This window comes from Dunckerocampus dactyliophorus, chromosome 3 (assembly GCF_027744805.1).
Source record: "Dunckerocampus dactyliophorus isolate RoL2022-P2 chromosome 3, RoL_Ddac_1.1, whole genome shotgun sequence".
In the NCBI taxonomy this organism is placed as follows: domain Eukaryota; kingdom Metazoa; phylum Chordata; class Actinopteri; order Syngnathiformes; family Syngnathidae; genus Dunckerocampus; species Dunckerocampus dactyliophorus.
This window is the reverse complement of record NC_072821.1, coordinates 10509259-10530817: the sequence shown is the minus strand read 5'-3', so window position 1 is coordinate 10530817 and position 21559 is coordinate 10509259. Positions and strand designations below refer to the sequence as shown.

The following is a 21559-nucleotide window of genomic DNA, read 5'->3' as shown; positions in this document are numbered from 1 at the left end:
GTAATTAAGTGTACATGTTTGACAAGGTGATACAGGCAATTAAAAAAAAACAAATATGGGTTCACAAATGTGGCTCCTAGGTGGAGACCGTGTGAGAACGTCAGAAAACATGTCATTAAAATATTAGTTTATTCAAAGTATCGAGAAAAAAAAGATTTGCACTTCAAGTACAAATTTGACCCCTTCTCATGAAGAATATTTGCATCATCATTTTCATCTTATTAAAATGTGTTTTACTGCTGTTTTCTTGGCTTTCATCGTCACCACAGTCAGAAATGTAAATACCTGTATTGTGTCGGTGTAAAATGTCACCATCTGTTGGCTCAATAAACATACTTCATACAAGTGATTTCATATTGCATAACATCACTCTCACTCAATCCTCGTAACTCATTTACGGACATCAAAATGATACTTGACGTTATTGTTGAAATATTATTTAAACGACGCTAAAAGGTAAAACATGCATGCAAGTAAGTAACAAAGTGCTCAGTGCTACTTTGCATGCAGTGACTGCTGCTGAAAAAACACGTTGCTAATTAGAATCAAATAGTAATTCAAGACAACTGCATGATTATTTCCATCTGTCCTGACATTAAAACGTGTTTTACTGCTGTTAACCCTTCTGTTTGCTTCCATTGTCACCACAGTCAGAAATGTAAATACCGGTATTCTGTCAATGTAAAATGCGATTTCACATTGCAGACGATCACTTTCAGTTGATCTTCAGTGGATTTAGAATCAAATGGTAAAAGCGCTTATTCAGTGTAGGCTTTTGGATTTTAGTACAAAGTTAATTTAGGATGAAACATAATACAGGCTGCTGCACACAATATTTTTTAAGTTTTGCAGGGAAATAAAAAGTCAATTAGAAAGTCCTGCACTGTATCTTGTGTAACTATATCTTGCGATCATGTAAAGATTGGCGTACAATAGATGTGAAGCTCCTCGGAAGACTCTACCAACGAATACTTCCAGCTCGCGAACTACAGTGAGAGAAGAGGAAATTGGAAAAAGTGTCAATAATAATGATGCTCAAGCTCACTTATGAATCTATAAAGTGAATAAATACCCAGGATACGGAGGAGGCGGGGCATCGTGTTGTCCACTTTTTGCGATGGCCTGCTCGTAAGAGGGCAGTCCAGGTGGATCCACGTCCTCCATTATCGGGGGTGGCGGCACGGGCTGTAAGGACACTTCCTCTAGTCGATGCATGATGAGAGGCGCATTGCTTCTCCTGGGACGAACCCGAACTGAACTGTGGGAGGGGCGTAGACCGTGTATATAATATGCTGTGACATGATTGGTGCATTCCAGTGAACAATTTGGGTCAAATATTGTTAGTGATGGTGGTCCTTATGGATTATGATTGCTACAATGACACTTCTCTTACAACAGTAATAATATTTAGTACTACTGTGCAAAATAGTCAATTTGTATACTATTCATTAGCTTTTCCTCTTTTTTTCCCCTTTTTTCACTACTAGCGGCATACTGTATATTTTACAAATGATTAAATACTGTTACAGTATACTCTTACAATCTATACAGTGGAACTTCAAAAGCCTAATGGGCCTTAGGTTATGTAAGTATGCAATTTGGAATTATGATTACAAAATTTTATGAAAAACTAGGCCTTAACCGTTGTTTGAACCACCGTCATGTACAGACCCTTTCCAAAAAATTAGAATGTCATGGAAAAGTTGTTTAATTTCCATAATTCCATTCAAAAAGTTAAACTTTCATAGATTATAGATTCAGGGCCCACAATTTAAACGATTTCAAGTGTTTATTTGTTTATTTTTACGTAATTTGGGCTTCCAGCTCATAAAACCCATGAAAACAGGAATTCAAAAAATTAGAATACTGTGAAGAAATCACCATTTACTTCTCAGTTTTTGCAGGAAAAAAAGAAAGAAATTAGGATCACATCAAATCAATCAAAATATGGTACTTTCAAAACGATATGTCAATCTTCAATACTTGGTTGGGAATTCCTTTGCCTTAATCACTGCCTCGATGCCACGTGGCATTGAAGCAATCAGCCTGTGGCATTGCCTGGGAGTTATGGAAGCCCAGATTTCCTTCATGCTTGCTGTCAGCTTTTCTTTGTTGTTGGGTCTGGTGCCCCTCATTTTCCTCTTGAGAATACCCCATAGATTCTCAATGGGGGTTAGGTCCATGAGTTGGCTGGCCAGTCAAGCACTGTGATGGCATGGGCATCAAACCAGGTTTTGGTGCTTCTGGCGGTATGGGCAGGGGCCAGGTCCTGCTGGAAGATGAAATGTACATCTCCATACAGATCCTCAGCAGAAGGAATCATGAAGTCCTCTAAAACAATTCTGGTAGACTGTTGCGGTGACCTTGGATTTAAGAAAGCAGAGTTTACCAACACCTGCACCGGACATTGCACCCCAAATCATGACGGACTGTGGATATTTCACACTGGACCTCAGGCAGCTTGGGTTCTGTTCCTCACCCGTCTTCCTCCAAACCCTTGGAGCTTGATTCCCAAATGAAAGGCACACTTTACTGTCATCGGAAAAGAGGACCTTGGACCACTGGCCAACAGTCCAGTCCTTCTTCTCCTTGGTCCAGTGGAGACGCTTCCTACGTTGGCTCAGGTTCAGAAGTGGCTTGACCCGAGGAACCCGACAGTTGTAGCCCATCTCCCGAATGCGTCTGAATGTGGTGGTTTTTGAAGCTGTGACTCCCGCCTCATTCCACTCTTTCTGGATCTCTGCCAGATTCTTGAATCTTCCCTGTTTGATAATCCGCTGAAGCCCACGGTCATCTCTTTTGCTGGTGCATCTTCTCCTGCCACATTTTGCCCTTCCTCTAGACTTTCCATTGATATGCTTGGACACAGCACTCTGTGAACAACCAGCCTCCTTAGCTTACCCATACTATGGAGGGTATCAATAATGGTCTTCTGGCCAGTTGTCATGTCTGCAGTCTTCCCCATATTGAACCCAACTGAGACAATTGAACCAAACTGAAGCAATTTAATGACACCTGGGGAAGCCTGTGCAGGTGATTAGAGTTTAGTAGATGATTAGTGTGTGACACTCAGTGTAAAACGTTCATGCCCTGCAAAATTTGGGCTGATTTCTTAACAGTATTCTAATTTTTTGAATTCCTGTTTTCATGGGTTTAATGAGCTGGAAGCCCAAATTATGTAAAAATAAACAAATAAATACTTGAAATCGTTTAAATTGTGGGCCCTGAATCTATAATCCATGAAAGTTTAACTTTTTGAATGGAATTATGGAAATTAAACAACTTTTCCATGACATTCTAATTTTTTGGAAAGGGTCTGTATTATCATGAGATCTCAGCGGCTTTTAGGTGCATTTTTGCAACATTATGGGGACCAACCTCAACAAGAACAAGAAGAACATGAGGGGTAAAGAAGTATATACACCTGAAGTTATGTTCAAAGCAGTCACCAAACGTTTTGTAATTATTATGAAGGTTTTGTTGTTTTGATGTATTACTATTAACTTTTTTTTCACATTCTGCTTTTGTAATTCATTAAAGTTAAGACAATGTTTTATCATGGCGACCATTTTATCCTTGAATGGATTACAGGTGGTGGAAAACGAGTCTAGCTGTGGAAAAATACACTATGTGCTCAATATTGGCTGCACTTGTCTCAATCGCATGACTCTCGCAATCATCATTAAGGATAAAGATCGCATTGTAGCTCCTGCTCGGACGATGTAAGGATGACGAGGAGGTCGTCCATCAACAAGCTCTATATTGCAAAAATACAACAACCTACCGTCAGCCGAACCCCACCAAAACAACATCGGAAAACTCAACTGTCCTCTCTGCACACAACCACACACACAGTCGGGATACATGCCACATTCACAGACACTCAGAAATCACAAAACTCTTAAATACTACAATACAGTTGTCCCTCGCCACATTGCTGTTTGAATTTTGCGGGCTTCACTCCACGGGTTTTCAACAATAAATTAATAAATCATGCTGTTTCGTCGCCCGAAGTTAGCTGGGATAGGCTCCAGCATGCCCCTGCGACCCTAATGAGGAAGAAGCGGTATAGAAAATTGATGGATGGATGGATGCTGTTTCGTGGTTGAATACAGCCTATTATCAGTCAAAAAATATGCATGTTTAAGCAAATTCTTACATGTTTTTGGCATAATTTAAGCTTTTTCATGTATAAAAATGGCTTAATGAACTAAAATACAAATAGAACACACTGAAAGACGTAATGCATTGAGACACATTTATATGTAGTGTTCTACACTGGTCACTAGTGGTCAGACTCTAAATTGTCCATAGGTATGAATGTGAGTGTGAATGGTCGTTTGTCTATATGTGCCCTGCGATTGGCTGGCGACCAGTCCAGGGTGTGCCCCGCCTCTCGCCCAAAAGTCAGCTGGGATAGGCTCCAGCATACCCCTACGACACTAATGAGGATAAGCGGCATAGAAAATGGATTAATGGATCAATTCCCTGCATGTAATCTTTTGAATACTGTATTTTATGTCCTTCATGTGTTCTGTGTGCATTGTGAGTGACTTAGGAGTTAATTTAGGCATAATTTTGGTGTAAAATCCGACTTACACCAAAACTGGATTTACATCAGACGAACAGAACTCATACATAACCCCAGGACCACCTATAATTACTTCATTATTTCCTCTAGGACAATTTGCTTCAGAATCAGAACAGTTCCACGATAGTAGCTACATTACTTGTAACTTTATCTGTTCTTTTGCGTTCCCATTCTGTGCTTCGAACACAGCTGCAAACTTAATTTTGTTGTGCTGTAAAGTCAACTGTAATGCAATGGCAACACAGCCACCAAGTTTTCCATGCTCTTCCACATCACTACTTCTTGACCGTGTATGTTGACAGTAAATAAAGTAACTACCTAAACCAGGGGTTCCCAACTTGAGATGTGTCAAATAATACTTCATGAGTTGTAACCAAAGATGGTACACATTTAGATCAAAGTAAAGTAAATCGAGTCAAAATTAGGGATAGCGATTGTACCTGGCTCGGCTGAAGTCGTCCTTACATTTGCCTGGACAAAAATACCAGCTGAGGAGGCCCACCAGGACAAAGATCACTCCAACAACAACCAGTGCCACCAACAGGGAAGTAATGTCCACTCTTGAGGGCTGCTCCTCCTTTTCTGTGTATTGGCGCAAGGCACAAACATCATCACACGGTTCTAATGCTATCCAGCACTAGATCAACAACTGTAATTTCAAATACCACTCATTAAAAACAAAAGCTCTAGAGGAGCAATGCAGGTACAATGAGTGAGCATCAACCTGGAGATGTACTCTGCAAGGTGGTGAAACAGGTTTTGTGCGGGTGCAAGTCTGAGTGAGTCATGCTAGGGTTTTTTTCTGAACAACAAATTCGCTCACAGAACACTTCATTAGTTACACCTGTGCCATGGAAAGGGATCCAATAGGAAAGATTGGATTTGATTGACAGTCAGACTTAATACTTAACAACATGTTTATTATTGGAGTCGTGTAAAGTAGTTAAAGTAAGCTCAATACTTAACATGTTTATTATTGGAGTCGTGTAAAGTAGTTAAAGTAAGCTCAATCGAAATGATTATCTTTGTAACGGCAGAATCTTTGACAAAGCTATTGTATTGGGTCTTATTAGATATTACAAGTGATACTAATATTGTGAACGCTGCTCTAGGCCCGATGATGCACTACACTAGACGGAAGTACATCTGCACGGCAGCACAACACTAAAAAACATTTCTCGTATCATTATGTGGAGTAAAATGATCGAATGGATTGTGCTCGGAACTCAAACAATATACTGATATGAGACCGTTTCAGCCTATGGTGTTTACAAGGTATCCTAAATTTATTCATTCATTTATTAAACTTAATACATGATTATTTCTAGATATTCTGGATTTATTATTTATTCATTATACGACATTCCCTGTACTTATTTTTGCCACCTCAGTGACTCAGGTGCTACAAACCGGAACCGTCCAGAAACTGGAAGGTTGGCGGTTCGATCCTAGCTACTTCCACCTGGTCACTGTTGTTGTGTCCCTGGGTAGGACACTTCACCGACCTGACCTCCAGTGTTGCCCACACTGGTGAATGAATGTTTGGTGGTGGTCGGAGAGGCTCGAATTGGCAGCCACGTTTCCGTCAGACTACCCCAGGGCAGCTGTGACTACAGATGTAGTTTACCACCACCAGTGCGTGACTGAGGAGCGAATGAACCATTGGTTCAGGTCATTGAAAAGCGCTATACAGTATAAAATCGAATCCATTATTACATGATTTTATTACTGAATAACCAAAGAAACAATAATAATAATCATCATCATCTATTCTTTCCCTGTTAGGCAATGATAATATGGGAACATGTAATCGTAATGGTATGGTATGGTTTATTCGTTTCTGACACGTTTAACAAGTTACATAAGGAACATCATGTTTTCGCTTGCACAGTTCAAAAGTAAATAGGAAGAAGCAGCGCTTACAGTATTTAATCCTACCCCTCCTCCATGTCTATTACTGATCATTCATTCACATCATGTGTTGAACATGTTGACGCTGACAATAATTGATGTGTAGCACTCGATTGATAGCTGAAAGGGAAAAATGAAATAATCAAATGGTAGTAGAAAAAAGTTAAAGTAGTATATCTTGTGGAGTACAAGTAAAAGAAAATAATAAAAAGGTTTTAAAAAAAGAAAGGAATTGTTTTATTGCTGAGCCGTAGAGAAGGGGTGGGATTCCTTCTCCTTTTCAGACATGTTCAATTGTGCAAGTGTAAACATGTGATGTTCCTTTGTAACTTCTCCACACATTTGACAACACCGCAATCATCTTTCTTACCTGCGATGTATTTCTTCCAAAAGTCGTTCTGAAAAACACAAAAAATACATCCTCAAAGCATGTCCATTTGCATTCAGTGATGCCAATGACCAAAGTGAACGACTTAACTGTAGCCGGAGTGTCCTCAAAAACCTCCCTTGCTTCTTCGTAATTGCAGTCCTCCTCATAACACTCCCTTTCCAAATCTCCAGGGACGAAAATCTCAAAGTCGAAACGGTTAAACATCAGATGACGACCCAGGAACGAATTCGCCTCCCCTTCATCCACAAACACTTGACGGTGCAAATACAATTAAATCCACAAATAGAACATATACGGGGAATTAGATCATTATTATGACAGATAGGTGATGATTTGAAGGAGAAAAACCCTCACCTTCCTCTGGTGACCCTTCCTGTTTGGGTGCTGACCTCATCACACAGGCCAGCTCTGCGCAGGGCAGGAGGAAGAGGAGGTAGTGAAGATGAAGCAACATAGTCACTCATGCACCGGCGGTGGGCGCATTAATAGTCTACAGACGTAAGTTTCATCCACAAAACAACCTCTTCTAGCCAACCAGTAGTTTATAGTTTTAAGAGCCAAAGTCGACTAATAGGGAAGGAAAATAAAACCAACGTAGGTGTCGCAATGCCGACGCTGATAAAACTTGAGAAAACGTCCAAGGGCCCCGTCGCCTCCTGTTTTCCCTCCTATCTCACTTGCTCAACATTACGACGATTTAAAGAAAGAAGAAGTGCTTTCTAGCTAGTCTTTCTGTTGCTTTTGGAAGACAACTTGTTTACTCTCAACAGATGTTCCGCTCTCTTCCTTGAACTACCTGCCCAGACTCAACCAATCGATCACATTACCTGGACGACACGATAGGTTATGTACACGGTAGTGGCCGCTAGGTGGCAGCAGAGGCGCAACTCTTCACTGTAGATAGCTATTTACAGAGCACCTGTCACAGACTAAAAAAACACAAGATTTCGATTATGAAAATAAATACAAATTAAAATTGCATGCAGATGCAACAGGTAGAAACATTAAAAACAATAAAAACGTGTAAAAAACATAAAATTGAATAGTGTTGGCAGGTCATTAAAATATCGGTAAATTTGAATGACGCAAATATTGCAAATATTTAAGTAAAGCTTTACCATTATGATGTATTATCTGTAGATTTTTTTAAACAAAAATATACATGTAATCAATTTTGTAATAATGCTGTAAGTAAATATTATATTATTGTCGTTTTTATTAAGTGTTTTTTTTCTATATTGGAAAACATTAAATTAAATTCATCTTAAATAAATGCAGTATGTTTGGATTTGTATTGTCTGTATATTTAAAAAAAATACAAAAGAAATGTAATCCATTTTCTAATAAAACTGTAAAATAAGGTGAAGACTCGAAAATATGTAAAATTATATTATTATGTAGCTGTATTCCATATTGGACTGAAAATATTGAAAAAAAAATCATAAAAACAATGTCATTATGATGTTTTGTGTGTTTGGGGGGGTGATGAAAATATATGTTTTAATAAAGCATGTAACATAAATGCACTAATGTTCTATAGATGGCTGATTTCCAGCTAATAGAGATGTTAGTGATATAGGAACATTAGATGTGTTGGACTGTTTCAATGTTTTTGGTTTTGTTGATGCAAACTACTGCAAGTTTATAAATGTTGCACATAAATAGAATTTGCAATGAGGGTAGAATAATTGTGAGAGCAACTGGAAATGGATAGACTGATTTTGAATATGACGTATGACTGATGTTGGTGAGGTCAAATTGCACGTCTTCCAAAGTTATCCTTTAATAATCCTTTTCAATGTTATTTATGTTGCAGCACTTTCTCTTATGTGTTCGTTCGTACATGTGGTGTAACCGCATAGGCCCGTTGTGTCTCATTTAAAGGAAAACTGCACTTTTTGTCTACATTTTGCCCATCATCCACAATCCTCACGTGAAACGTGAACGCATATTTCTTTCCCTTTTCTGTGCGTTCTAACGAGAGAAAGAGAGTAAGTATGAGCCAGCTAACAATGCACGCTAAAGCCCTCACAAAAAACGCCAACAGTGTTCCATTTACATCACTGGTCTGTACATTAACCAAGCTACAGCGATATTGTTATTGTAGCAGCTAACAGGAAATACTATATTTATCTGGTGGAGCAACACGTCGCCTCGCTAGCCAGTGGTGTCAGCGTCACTCACAACGCATCAAGCCACTGCAACGGGGACAGACATGAGAGTGGATACTACTGGCTCTCAATTTCGCTCAACAAGATGCTCGTTTGCTGTCGGCATTTTTTTTTTACCTGTGGACAGGAGTACAAGTCTAGTGCTGGAATACACGGCCATCCCCATGAGAGCGGGCATTGGAAGTGCGGTTGCTTCTTTTTATGCCGCTGATGTTGACGGAAGTCGCGTTATGGGCTACGTCAAATCAATGCGCCGAGGAAAGAAGTTTCGGTCATGTTTTAAATCATCCATCAGCACACGGCACGATACTGTGAGTATTACATGTTATCACAGATTAGCTTGTTAATGCGTAATCACAGCATGTGTAAAAAACGTTGTTAGAGGTTTTTTAGAGGGCTTCATAGTCACGACGTGCAATTTTAGCTGGCTCATACTAACTTTTCTCTAATTTAAACGCACAGAAAAGGGAAAGAAATACATGTTCATGTCTCACTTAAGGATTGTGGATGCAAAATTCCCCAAAAAAAGTGCAGTTTTCCTTTAAAGGGCCATCTCTTTTTACTTACCCTTTAAATGGCAACATTTTTCCCAAACATTTGAAGTGCATAAGTCTCCATCTATTTGACGCTTTTACAGCGCAGGAGCTGTAACTTCTCCTCTAATGGGCAGGCACAAATGACTTTTGTAATACAATGCTATCTTTGGGGATCTATAGGCCTTCCTTGTAAGGGGAAGGCCTTCCTTGTAAGGGGAAGACACTCTACAATGGACTTCAGATTAAAGTTGTTTCACGGTGAGATGCTTTGATGGTAAAAAGAAACACAAAATGTGGTGTTAAGTTACGGATTACTTCTTATAGAATAAAACAGGGGTGACCAAAGCCTGGGTGGAGGGCCATTTGAGTATTCTGTGTACAGCTTGTACAGCAGTGTCGCTTTCATAGTCACTGAAAATGACTCAAAACACTGCCATTTTTATCTGAAATTCTGGAAACACAAGGGGGTGGCAAGATAATTGTGTCTTGCCTGGAGTTAAGCATGGTGGGGGTGATGTCACGGTCTGGGGCTGCATGAGTGCTGCTGGCACTGGTGGGCTGTGATTCATTGAGGGAATTCCAACATGCGCTGTGATATTGTGTTGCAGAGTATTATCGCCTCACCTTGGGAAACTGGGCTGCAACACGATAACGAGCCCAAACACACCTCCAAGTTGACGCCCGCTGAAGCTGAATGTGTAGAGCAGGGGCGTCCGAAGTGCGGCCCGGGGGGCCATTTGCGGCTCGCTGCTGTTTTTTCATTGGCCCGAGGCACATTCTCAAAGTTTTATATTAACAAGAAAACTAAATAAAACAACAGCAGCAGTAATTTTACAAAAATAAAGTCAAAATATTAAGAGAAAAAAAATGTGGTCTAACAAGAAAAAGTCATAATTTTACAAGAATAATATCATAATATTATGAGGGAAAATAACGTAATTTTAGTAGCATAAAGATGAAATAATAAAAAACTTTTTTTAAGTCATAATATTATGAAAAACTAACAAAACCACAAAGTTGCAATTTTTGGAAAATGAAGTTGCGGAAAAAGTTGTAATGTTACAAGAATAAAGTTGTTAGCAGAAGGAAATTAACAAGAAGAAAGTCAAAATAGCTGGAAAATGAAAAAAAAAAAACAGCTGTAATTTTACTACAATAAAGACCAAATATTAAGACAAAAAAGTCGTACTCTAACAAGAAAAAAAGTTTCAATTTTATGAGAATAAAAATGATGTCATTTTAGTAGTATAGATTTGAAATAGGAATATCACATATTCCTATTTCAATATAATAAATGATGTTGGGGAAAAGTTATATTATGGTAATAAAGTCCAAATATGATGGGAATAAAGTCATAATACTACAAGAAGGAAATGTACGAAGATTATTTAAGAAGAATGTTGAAATATTTTGGAAAATGACATACTGCAGATGCAGCTTTTTCGTGAAATATTTATACATTGTATAACTCACGCATATCTACGAAATATCAAAGTAGCCCTTGCATCCTTTCATTTTTCAGTATGTGGCCCCCAGTGGAAAACGTTTGGACACCCCTGGTGTAGCGTGGCCAAGCATGTCTCCACACCTGAACCCAGTTGAGCACCTGTGGGGCATCCTCAAGAGGAAGGAAGGTGGAGGAGCGCAAGGTGTCGAGGAACCATCGGCTCTACCGGTGATGTCATCATGTGGAGAAAGAGGTATGATAGTAAATCCATACTGATATACAAGCTGTACACTGACTACTCTAAATGATTCGATATTCTCCTGCATATTTTCTTGCATGTTTTTGGGAGACCTGATGACTTTTTTTGGCCTCTACAAAAATTTTGACGCTTCACACAATCCACGCAAACAGCCTTGTGTTTATGTAAAGCAGAGATATGACGTAATTGGACTTTATCATGCTGAACTACCGCGCGGTGCTAATTGAAGGCACAATGAGAGCTCCTCCTCGCTTGTACTTGGCGAGATGTCTGGATTGTGTCAACGCTCAGGATTTATCCTGAGGAATGTTGACACAGAGAAAATGATGAATTCCAGACTTTATCTGGCGTGTGATGTCAACCCAGTGTTTGTCACTTAGTGCAATATTGTAATCAAAATGAGAAATGTGTGTCTGCTGAGAAGTGGATGGGGTTCTCCAATAGTTCCCACAGTGAGGTTGGTGTTTGTGACTCTTAATTACCAGAGTATAAGGTAGCTTTTCATTATTTAGCCGCTCTATCTGACTTAGATAAGAAAAAAGGGTCATAGCGCCTTGCAGCAGATAAAGTGACCCCTGTATTTACATCTGGGACTTCTCACTTGAAGGAACATAAAAAAAAAACAGAGTGAGTGAGACAAATTAGAGGCAAGGGAGAGGGATCAGTAGCCAGACAAAAAGAGGAAAAAGAGCATATTCCAGCCAAGATACAGAGCTTTGCAAACATTCCATTAAGCCTCGGTCACATGACTCTTTTTCTCTGCACTTCGTTCCACCTTTCGGCCTGACTGTGTGCTCCTTAGAATGTGTTTTATGATATACTCCCCACTTGATAAAAGCCTGGAGATGCTGTTGCCTGTGCACAACAGGACAGGAGCGAAGGGAGAGCCTATGCAGACAAATCGCATAATAGCGAAATAATAATGAAGCTTTACAACTAATCGATCATTTTGCTGCTCCTAAAACAGGCTGTGATGCATTTTGTTAAAAGGGGGATGGGGATTCCAAAGCAGATTGCAAAAGACCCCTTTTACGGCGGTATCCATTTCTATACCGCTTCATCGTCATTAGGGTCGCAGGGGCATGCTGGAGCCTATCCCAGCTGACTTCGGGCGACAGGATACATAATGAAAAAAGATCATAGGGACATTTGGTGCCATTCTGTTTATAATTTCAAGCCATTTTGACTGTGTTGAATGAATATAGGTTTCATTATTTTTACATTTTATTTCTTTCAAATGTTACACTTGTCGTCTGTGTTCCTTAAGTTAACCCAAATTGACAGAGCTTCACAAAACAGACACATTTCTTCCAAGTTGTCTGATTGAAAACCATTGAAAATGTAATTTTTAAAACAATTTGGCACTCATCTTAACATAAACTAATGCAATCCATTATGTTAATATTTCAATTTGGACTACTGACTTTCATCTATTCTTTTTGATATTTCTCCACCAGATGGTGCTACTTTTTCCCCACTCGAAGCATGCAGCAAAATGTCTTAAGTTTTGTTTTCTTGCTACTTTTTTGCTAAACAGTGACGCTTTAAGAGGTTTAAAACGCAAAATATAATTAATATTTCATATGTATATCTTAGGCTGACTATCCCAGCTGACTTTGGGGGAGAGGCGGATACACCCTGGACTGGTCACCAGCCAATCACAGTCAGATTTGAAATGTAAACATTTATTAAAATCTAAAACTGCAGAAAAAAATAATGCATGGAATCAAATGCAAACGCAAATGTAATGTATCAATATTATTGCCACTCACCGACCCATCACAGTCCCTAATCATTCTGAGACATTTCTTCTTGAAAGGTGTTTTCTAGAAATTATTATAGTTTTTTAAATAATTAAAAAAGCAGTGAGTTATGGAAACATTCTGGCTTAAAGAGTTAAAAACCTATAATAAACATCATTGATATTAGATATGTATGGTATGTTTCAGGCTGAAGCCTTGACGATTGACTTGTTTTTAAGAGGACAACATATTTATATTCACGCAGTTTATGGGAAGCTTACATTTGTTGTCATTAGGGATAAATAAGTGAGGACAATTAAAGGACTTCTGAGTGTTTTGCACCAAAGCTTGAGAACTGACTTTTGTAAAAGGCACACAAAGCATTCGTGAGTCATGGTGACTACAGCTGGACATTGCCTAGCAACCCAGTGAATCATCCTCCACAGGCTCCCAGTGTTGATATTACAGTAACACACTATGCTGACCTCGGCACGGCGGGTTCATCATAGTTCACATTAGCGTCGACACCTCTCACGTCTCTCCCCCCAGCAAGTGACCTCATCATTGCAGCCAATTCCTCAACCTAAAGTCACAGCTCATCTAATACTGCCATGTTGTCCTTTTACTGAAAACAGATGTTGGGAGATGCTTGAGGACAAAGTTCCAGGGAACTAAAAACAATCTTGGCTTACGAAAAAAAAAAAAAAAGACAGAATCAATGGCATTGATCTCCACTGTTTCTTTTATTGGATGTATATAAAAGCAGTTCAGTGTGTGTGTGTGTGTGTGTGTGGCTAAATGTAAAGGAAGAGTATCCAGGGTGAGGCAGCTGAAGGTGGGATTTAGGCGGAAGGTGACAGAGTTTGCAGGCTGGTCTTGACGGTCGCCAGGTTGGCTTTCCACGAGCTGAGGCTATCGAACAGCTGCTGCCACTGCTGCTTTCCGAAGGTGCGGTATGTGCTGTGGCTTGTGGAGATGACAGATAACATTTTTAAGTCATATCGTTAACCTACAGACAGGAAATAACTACGCTTGTTATTCAGTGAAAAGCATGTATTGTATACAGTGCTCCCTCGCTCCATCACAGGTCACCTTTCGCAGATTTGTTTTTGCAATTTTAGGGTTTTTTGGAGGCTTGGGGGGTTAACAACGTAAGAGCTGTTACAGGTCGAGTCTGGCCCTTTAAGAAGAACTGCATTGTTACCCTTAAATGAGTCAATAGGACTGGATGTCCATCACTACACAACTCTGATAGAGCTTTCACTGAGATAAGCAAAAATGTGAGTTTGTTTAATAATAATTAAAAAAAAAAAAGTACCTGACAACAACTTTTTGCTGTGTCTGGTCAATTTTGCAGTACACCATCTTGGTCCGGACAGCTAAAAAAACATGAACAACATTGTGAGCAAAGGTCTACACTTGAAACAGACATGAAAGAGTGGAGAAAGTTAAAGACAAAGCAGTAAAATAATGTTCCGTTCAATGTCTTGCTTCTGAAGCGGTGGTGAAGCTTCTTTACCATCAATGACAAAAGCCTCGACGTCTTCCTCTCCAATCTGCAGCTCCTCTTGCATGGTGTCAAAGGAGATCTCCTTGAATTCCACCGCCATGCCCATGAACGTGAGCAGACGCATCTTGGCCATGTTTTGCTCGTGAGACAGGCCTGTGAAACACAAATCATTAGACACTAAACCGTCACAGGCCATTACTCTTGAGTCGGGGAGTTTCCCCAGTGATGATTACTTCTACATTAAACAGCAACACAGCCAGGGACGCTACTCATTAACACAAACACTACTACACATGGGGGGTGGGTGGGTTGTCCATCCTATACACATGTAGAATTGCAACTGATCCTGCAGCAGTGAGGGCCAGCCACACTGCTGACGGGTGCACATTCCTCTTCTGTGTCAAGTGACGGCTGTACGCTGGCTCAAATGCTGTGACTTGTAGAAAAATTAGGTTAGTGTAGGTGAAGAGTCGAGGAAGAACGTTGACTAAAAAAGCCGACCTTCTTTATACATTTCCAGGAGCAGGTTGTTAAAAATTGGTCAACTCCATCAGTTTGTAGATACTCTATTCAAGACATGCCGTTGGTATTAGGAGCAAAAATATGATTGTTTAGAAACATTTTTCTTCATTGGGAGATCATCATCTTGCGCAAATGACCATCACCAACATGGCAGCAGCCGTATCTTTGAGTTCAGAATGTTTTACAGTAAATACGGTGACAAAAAATTCAATTGGTGGATGCTATATTTGTTGCTGTATGCAGATAAAGTGTACCACAACTTTAAAAAAGCCCCAAAAGATTTTTTATTTTGTAAAAAGTCTGAAAAAAGTGACACATTATTAAAGAGGAAGCTCTGCGTTATTAGTTGTTAATAACATTTCAGCTTTTTCTTGTTACATTTTGCCTTTTGCGCTACTTTTCCCGTTTTTGCAATACCATGACAGCCATGCTTTTAAAGCTCAAATCTGGGAGAAAACCCGTCTCTTGTTGACTATTTGGCTCGTTAGCTTCCTGACGGGAGTGAACAATGGTAATTTAAGAGAGAGGGGGAGCGTATTGCAGCTGGTACTAATTGATACATGATAAGTCAAAATGCGTGCAACTTTTTTCTCATATTACATTATCCTTTATCTCTGCAATTCTATGCCTTTATTTTCATAGTATTACTTTTTTATTTCAGTGTGTCCATGACACTCTATTATTATTACTGTGTGTGTCTGTGTGACTACATATGATAAATGTACTTACCAAGAGAGTCAATGAAGTCTTTGTTATTGTGGTAAAACTTGACGTAGGAAGCTAGCTTTGCGCTTACAAAGATGGTTAACAGCTGTACAACGGGAAGAAAAAAAAAGGGGACAGTCAACATCATGTCTGCATTTATTGTGTACAATATTGCTGCTATGATGATAAAGTACTGCTCAAGTTAAATATATTATTTATTGTCTCTACCATCAGATGGCTTTACCAACTAAAATAAATCCAAACTTGTACTTTTAACACTCACGTCGTGAATGAGCTCTCCCTCCAGGAAGCGCACTGGTTTGAGGGTGAGCAGATGGTCAAACAGGTAGGTGTTGGGATCTTTGAGAGCTCGGACGATACATCTAAAAGGAGGAGGCGCACGCGCAGAGGGAGAGATGAATGTGGAGAAGGTGCCGATGTGAAGATGAAAGACCACTAGAAGGAAAGGGTGCGAGTGTACCTGTGTGCGTCAACACGTGCTTGTGATGCATTGTCCTCTGTGTAACTACCCAGCAACTCCACCATCACTTTGGCTGCAGCGTCGCTGTAAAGGCAAAGATGATATTATGCCTTCTAGTCACACGCAAGGGGCAAAATAAGGCAAACAGCTTTCAGTATGATACAATGTAAATCTAGACTACTACCACAATAAAACATGTTGTGACATTGCATAGCTCTATGACAGTGTCACACTGAATTAGCCAATATTATCTTTGTGAAGACATAGCTCTTGTGTGGGTAGATTGTTTAAGTGTACCTATTGAATGTTTGGTGGGTGCAAATAAACCAACTTAGCCGCTTGTATCTAAATAATCAAATATTGTTACCTTTTCTTGCAGTCCACCAGGGCTTCATATACCAGCCTCAAAAGAGTGTGCTTCTTCTCTGTATTCAGGTTCCAGTCAACTATCCACTTGGCCACCTGATCAATAGGACACCGATCATTTAAAAGGGCCCAGTATAGCAAGGAATAACATTGCAACTTGAGGCAAACCATCAAAAAATAGCTTCTGATTGATTTTACCTGATCGAGGTCAGTCGGGATGAAGGAGATGGCGTTACAGGCGGCGGCCACTTTGATGAGGCTGCATAAGACCGTGTATCTGACTGGAGCGTTCTCATCCATACCATGGAACAAGTTGCTCAGCCTTGAATGAGAAGGTAGCACCCAATTAGGTAACATTTGAAATGGGGACACATTGGAGTTTGATGCAAAGCACTCTCACTGTATTTGCAAAACAGAGCAGAGAGTACTGGAGTGGGCAAAACGCATTAATCTGTTCTTCCTTTTAAAACAGTGGTATATGCTTACTGTACAGGTATATACACTACAGTGTATTTCCTCAAATAATTCCCTTGGGCGGACACTGTTTCACAATTAATTCTCAGGTGCTAAAGTCCAGTTGAACAAATACACGCCTCAAATAAAACGCAATGAAGGATGACGATTTAAGTTTTAGAAGTGGCTAAAAAGACGTGAACTGCAGTCAGTGATTTCCAGCTAAGAGAAGTGAAGAAAAGGACTCACAACTGCATCCTGAGGGAAGGTCTTTCTCCTTCACGGAACTTGACCAGTTTCTCACACAGACTCTCGATGAGAGCTTCCTGCTTCTCTGTCTCCAGGATCAACAGCAGAGATACGATGCTGTTCATCACGCTCTCCACATCTGCACAGCAAAACACAGAGATGGCCCACATGTAAATACAGAAGCTGCATACGTCCATGCAACATTTAACATATGATGAAAAGTTTTTTAATGTAGTCTGGTTTCGATCTGTGTGGCGTTTGCATGGTCTTCCCCATGCTTACACGGGCTTCCATCCCAAAAACATGCATATTAGGCTAATTAGTAGGAGTGTTACACTCAACTCACGAGGCGATACATGAGATTGGGTCCTCGAGAACGAGATGAGAAGAGATTCCAACATTAATCATTAATCACTTTTATTTTTTTCCCAAATTCCATTTTAATTTTTTAGAACTCCATTTTTTTACCTTTTCCACTTACTTTACCAGCACAGAGTGTGCAGACAAGTTTGAACATCCATAGGTATGTGTTTTGATCTGATAAATCTAGTAACTTTGATCAAATGTAGAATTACTTCAGCTTCAGCACGGATATTAACATGCACGGCAGCTGTTTAACTCCGATGGATAAACTTCCACATGTCACTCACTGACGCTGGGAACACAAAAGCAGGTTGCAGTGTGAGTAAAGCACTTCATGTGCACTTCCAATAATGCCTTACACACTATCACTTCCATATTACGTTTATTATCATTCATATTAGCGATGCGGTTGCCCTGTTGTCGCGAGACAGCTTTTCTGCAAACGAGAAATCTCGTCACGTTTAAATCTCGTGACACCCCTCCTAATGAGAGATTCTGGGCTGGGCAATTATATGATGGTGATCAATTTTAGGTTGATCGGCTGCGAGCATATTTACTCAATCAAACATGGTGGAAATGTCCGTAACGACATCAGAGTCGACCTTTTCCCCGCTCCACTTCCCTTTGTAAGTTATCAGAGAAGTAAACAGAATGACAGCCGTGACTTGGAGTTATCCACTGAAGATAAGGCTATAGTTGAGAAAGTTTCCCTTTCGTCGGTTCTGTGGCGGTGGTCTGAGTATCTCCAAAGTGATGTGGAACAAATCAATCCAATGTGCAACGTATGTTGGCGGTGGGTGCCCTCACAAACCGGCAACACAACAAACCTGTGTAATCATTTGCAGAAGTAATATCCAAGTGATTACAGTATACGGAAGTCTTACTACTAGTGTGGCCACAGGACCAAAGCACTAGTCTCGTTATTATTTACGGTACTTCGTATACTAATAACTTTCTGAACCGGTGGTACAAAACATGGATGTATGTTAACATGTTTAAAACTGTTAAGATGGCTTACCTTTATCGTCGTCTTTGAGACAAACATCACAAGACTCAATGATCTGAGCCAAATCTACGTGAAGTCCACCTTCAGAGTTCTCCTCCGAGATTTCAGCTCCTTTGGATTTGATGTAGGCTCTGAGTTCTAACGCCTATGGATAATAAATCAGCTCCCATGAATGAATGAATGAATACAAAGCAGCCTCACCATTAGGACAACATACTTTACATTTAGTTTCTTCATGAACTAAAACCTAGACATTTAAATCAAGAGGCAGCTTCAAGTAGACGTATCATATGTCACGCCTGTGGTTTATTATGACTTGAAGTAGCGCCGCAGCTAGCATAATTAGCTATCCACAACAGCGTTATATACCATATGTGACAGCGCCATCAATACAGTGTGACGAAAATGCACAATACCTGTATTTAAAGACAGTCATATTGAATGCTAACGCAACATTTAGAAACAGGAGACACCTTTTCATTTTGTGCCACGCAAAGCTTATCTGTTAACTGCCGGTACCAATTGCTCCACAGTTAGCATTAGCTAGCGGACTTGCAATCAATTTCGCTAAATGGTATCCTTCGCTGAGGTAATCCGCAGTGAGAAGAAGAATAAAAATCGCGTTTATAGCCCAAAGCGTTACCTGGTCTTCTTCCGTTATATCAATAAATGCGGGGACGCTCATTTTTGGTGACTTTGTGCGCCGATCTGTTGAAATCCACGCTACCAAAGATGAGGAGACCTAACCGGAAAAGAAAAGGCAACAGTGACGGCGAAAGTCTTTACTTCCGGTGTCTTGTTCTTAAAGGGGCAGTACAAAAAATAACTACATCATGGCGGAACCTTGACATCTGTCTGAAATGGTATAAAATATGTCTCACTTTAATTATAGCGAAGTGTTTCCACGTAATTTTATTCTTTCACATTCATGGGTGAATCTCTGCTGGATATCTTGAGCTAATACAGTACATATCCCCAGTTGCAAAGGTCAGCCAAGCTCTTAAATTTGATGTCGCCCAGACTTCCGCCACCTCTTTCATTCTCTCCTCTCCAGATATCAATCTGCTCTCACTGGGAGATTAACCCTGGATGGCTTGGATGAGAGGTGAAATTGATCTTCTGGAGAGGTTATCTGATGAAGCTGCATGGACCACCATTGCAGGCCCGTCCAACCCGGAAACACCATCAGTGTCAGAGGGCAGCGGCCCTTCAATGTACCCCCATGACCTGTGGGCGCATGTGCCAGGCCTCTGTGCCGAGCAGGATCCTGTCTGTTGTTACAATGGCGGGGTCACAGGGTGATGGAGGTGAGTGGGGTGAAAAGGGTAAGTGGAGCAAGAGTTCATCTTAAAAACTATGGCGTCATGTTGCATACATCTGAAGGTGTTGCACAGTCCTCGGGTGAAGACACAGGACTTGTTTTCCTTTGCATTGCTCACAGTTCATTTGTCACAGTGTATTTGTAGGACTACTGAGGTACTTCACGCTAACTCATTATTCCCAGAAAGGCGTCTTGCCACATATTTCTCTTTGCATTTACAGTTAAGGAACTAAACTCACTACAGTTGGTGTTTAAAGAAAAAAAAGAGGGGAAATGGCTGATGGAGTGTTTCATCATTGTGCTCGTACGATGCGTCATCTCATTGGGAAGGCAAGTGCCTGGTACCAAATCCCACCCTCACTCTCCGCTGCCCTTGTGGGCTGTCAAGGCAAACAATTTATAGCTCCTTCTCCACAAGTGTGCTAGTGTAACTCTGAGCCTTTCATTATCTGATTAACAGCAGTTGTCAAGTGCCTGGCATATTTCAAGTCCTGAATATGTTTTCTTAAAGCTCCAGGTGCATTGGAGACTTGTTTTTGTCTTCCTAGTCTTCATTTGTTACCCTGCTTATGAGATATACTGTAATATTACATTTAGTCAATAGATGACAATATAGGATTGCTGCATATGTACAGTATGCTTGCTTAACCTAAGTTCCGCTGCATATTTTTCTTCTCTAATCACGTCTTCTTTTCTTGACATCCCTTGTTGAGGATGGTGCTTCTTTTGAAACAATGTTGCAAAAGCCATCCAAAAGGAAAAACAAAGTGAATTATTCCCTTAATCGTTGCTGAAATAATGCATTTCCCCAGAAAATGTGGTGGAAATTTAGAATTGTCTTAGATGTCCTTTGTATTTAATACAGAGTAGTACAGGGGTGTCCAAACTGCAGCTCGGTGGCCATTTGCGGCCCGTAGCTGCTTTTTTTTTTTATTAGCCCCCGGCACATTCTAACAGTATAATTTAACAAGAAAACTAAAAAAAATAAGGGACAGCAGCAGAAATAGAAATATCAGCAGTAAATTTACAAGAATAAAATCAAAATACAGTCGTCCCTCGCTTATCGCAGTTTATTGGTTTGAGCAACGACCGCAATAGGTTTTTTAACATTTAAACATTTTTTTTACATTATTAGAGCCCTGTAGACATGAAACAACACCCCATAGTCATCTTTTATACTCGTATTACCTAATACAGTAGATATAAGACATAATAACTCACCGTTAGCATTGGGAAAGTTTGTTGTTGTAGTAGCTCGAACGTAATGTGAGTTGATCGCATGGCATGAAAAAAAAGCTTGCATTTGATTGATATACAGGACAGCCAAGCTAACATTAATCTACCATCGATAGACATGCGGTACACTCAGACAATACTACTGACTTCGTTTACAACACATCGCGCACCGCTTTTGCACAGGCTGTGGGATCTCTGAAGTAACACAAGAGACGGCTGCCACTTTAATAATAGCAATCTACCGAGCTAACTAGTTCGCCCCCATTACTTATTCTAAACTTTAAAAAGTATTTCAAACT

General features: G+C 40.1%; 3 protein-coding genes across 5 annotated transcripts in view; 1 reads left to right on the top strand and 2 right to left on the bottom strand.

Annotated features, from left to right (window-relative positions):
- Window positions 1-21559, top strand: part of wt1b (WT1 transcription factor b) — a 66296-nt gene that overhangs the window by 20142 nt on the left and 24595 nt on the right. Inside the window, exons 3-4 of one of the 2 annotated variants that reach the window (XM_054771709.1) lie at window positions 11123-11300; window positions 19758-20028. The gene's annotated coding sequence lies outside the window, so the exon portion shown is untranslated. Of the gene's footprint in view, window positions 1-11122; window positions 11301-19575; window positions 19691-19757; window positions 20029-21559 lie in introns of those variants that run through there. The other variant, XM_054771710.1, reaches the window with a different exon arrangement.
- On the bottom strand, window positions 119-7693 carry prrg4 (proline rich Gla (G-carboxyglutamic acid) 4 (transmembrane)). Its single transcript, XM_054771715.1, has 6 exons — window positions 7248-7693; window positions 6981-7144; window positions 6873-6900; window positions 5032-5173; window positions 1073-1258; window positions 119-986 (listed from the first exon to the last, which is right to left on the bottom strand). The coding sequence occupies exons 1-6, from the start codon at window positions 7345-7347 to the stop codon at window positions 959-961; spliced, it is 648 nt and encodes a 215-aa protein (XP_054627690.1). The 5' UTR covers window positions 7348-7693; the 3' UTR covers window positions 119-958.
- Window positions 13773-19487, bottom strand: eif3m (eukaryotic translation initiation factor 3, subunit M). Of its 2 annotated transcripts, none has more exons than XM_054771713.1 (11): window positions 19347-19487; window positions 18716-18848; window positions 17335-17473; window positions 16831-16954; window positions 16634-16728; window positions 16267-16350; window positions 16069-16168; window positions 15810-15891; window positions 14568-14711; window positions 14367-14427; window positions 13773-14014 (listed from the first exon to the last, which is right to left on the bottom strand). In XM_054771713.1, exons 1-11 carry the CDS (start codon window positions 19386-19388, stop codon window positions 13891-13893), a joined length of 1128 nt encoding a protein of 375 aa, XP_054627688.1. In that variant the 5' UTR covers window positions 19389-19487; the 3' UTR covers window positions 13773-13890. The 2 variants fall into 2 exon arrangements, with proteins under 2 accessions (XP_054627688.1, XP_054627689.1); XM_054771714.1 differs by having other exon boundaries at window positions 13773-14008.

Excerpts from the sequence above, each read along its gene's own strand:
- prrg4 (XM_054771715.1), bottom strand. The coding sequence starts at position 7,347 with ATGTTGCTTCATCTTCACTACCTCCTCTTCCTCCTGCCCTGCGCAGAG. Across the intron at positions 7,145-7,247 it reads GGAAGGGTCACCAGAGGAAG|TGTTTGTGGATGAAGGGGAG; the intron begins GTGAGGGTTTTT and ends TGCACCGTCAAG. Across the intron at positions 6,901-6,980 it reads TTGAGGACACTCCGGCTACA|AACGACTTTTGGAAGAAATA; the intron begins GTTAAGTCGTTC and ends TGTGTTTTTCAG.
- eif3m (XM_054771713.1), bottom strand. The coding sequence starts at position 19,388 with ATGAGCGTCCCCGCATTTATTGATATAACGGAAGAAGACCAG. Across the intron at positions 18,849-19,346 it reads ATATAACGGAAGAAGACCAG|GCGTTAGAACTCAGAGCCTA; the intron begins GTAACGCTTTGG and ends TATTATCCATAG. Across the intron at positions 16,955-17,334 it reads CCTTCCCTCAGGATGCAGTT|GCTGAGCAACTTGTTCCATG; the intron begins GTGAGTCCTTTT and ends TTCTCATTCAAG.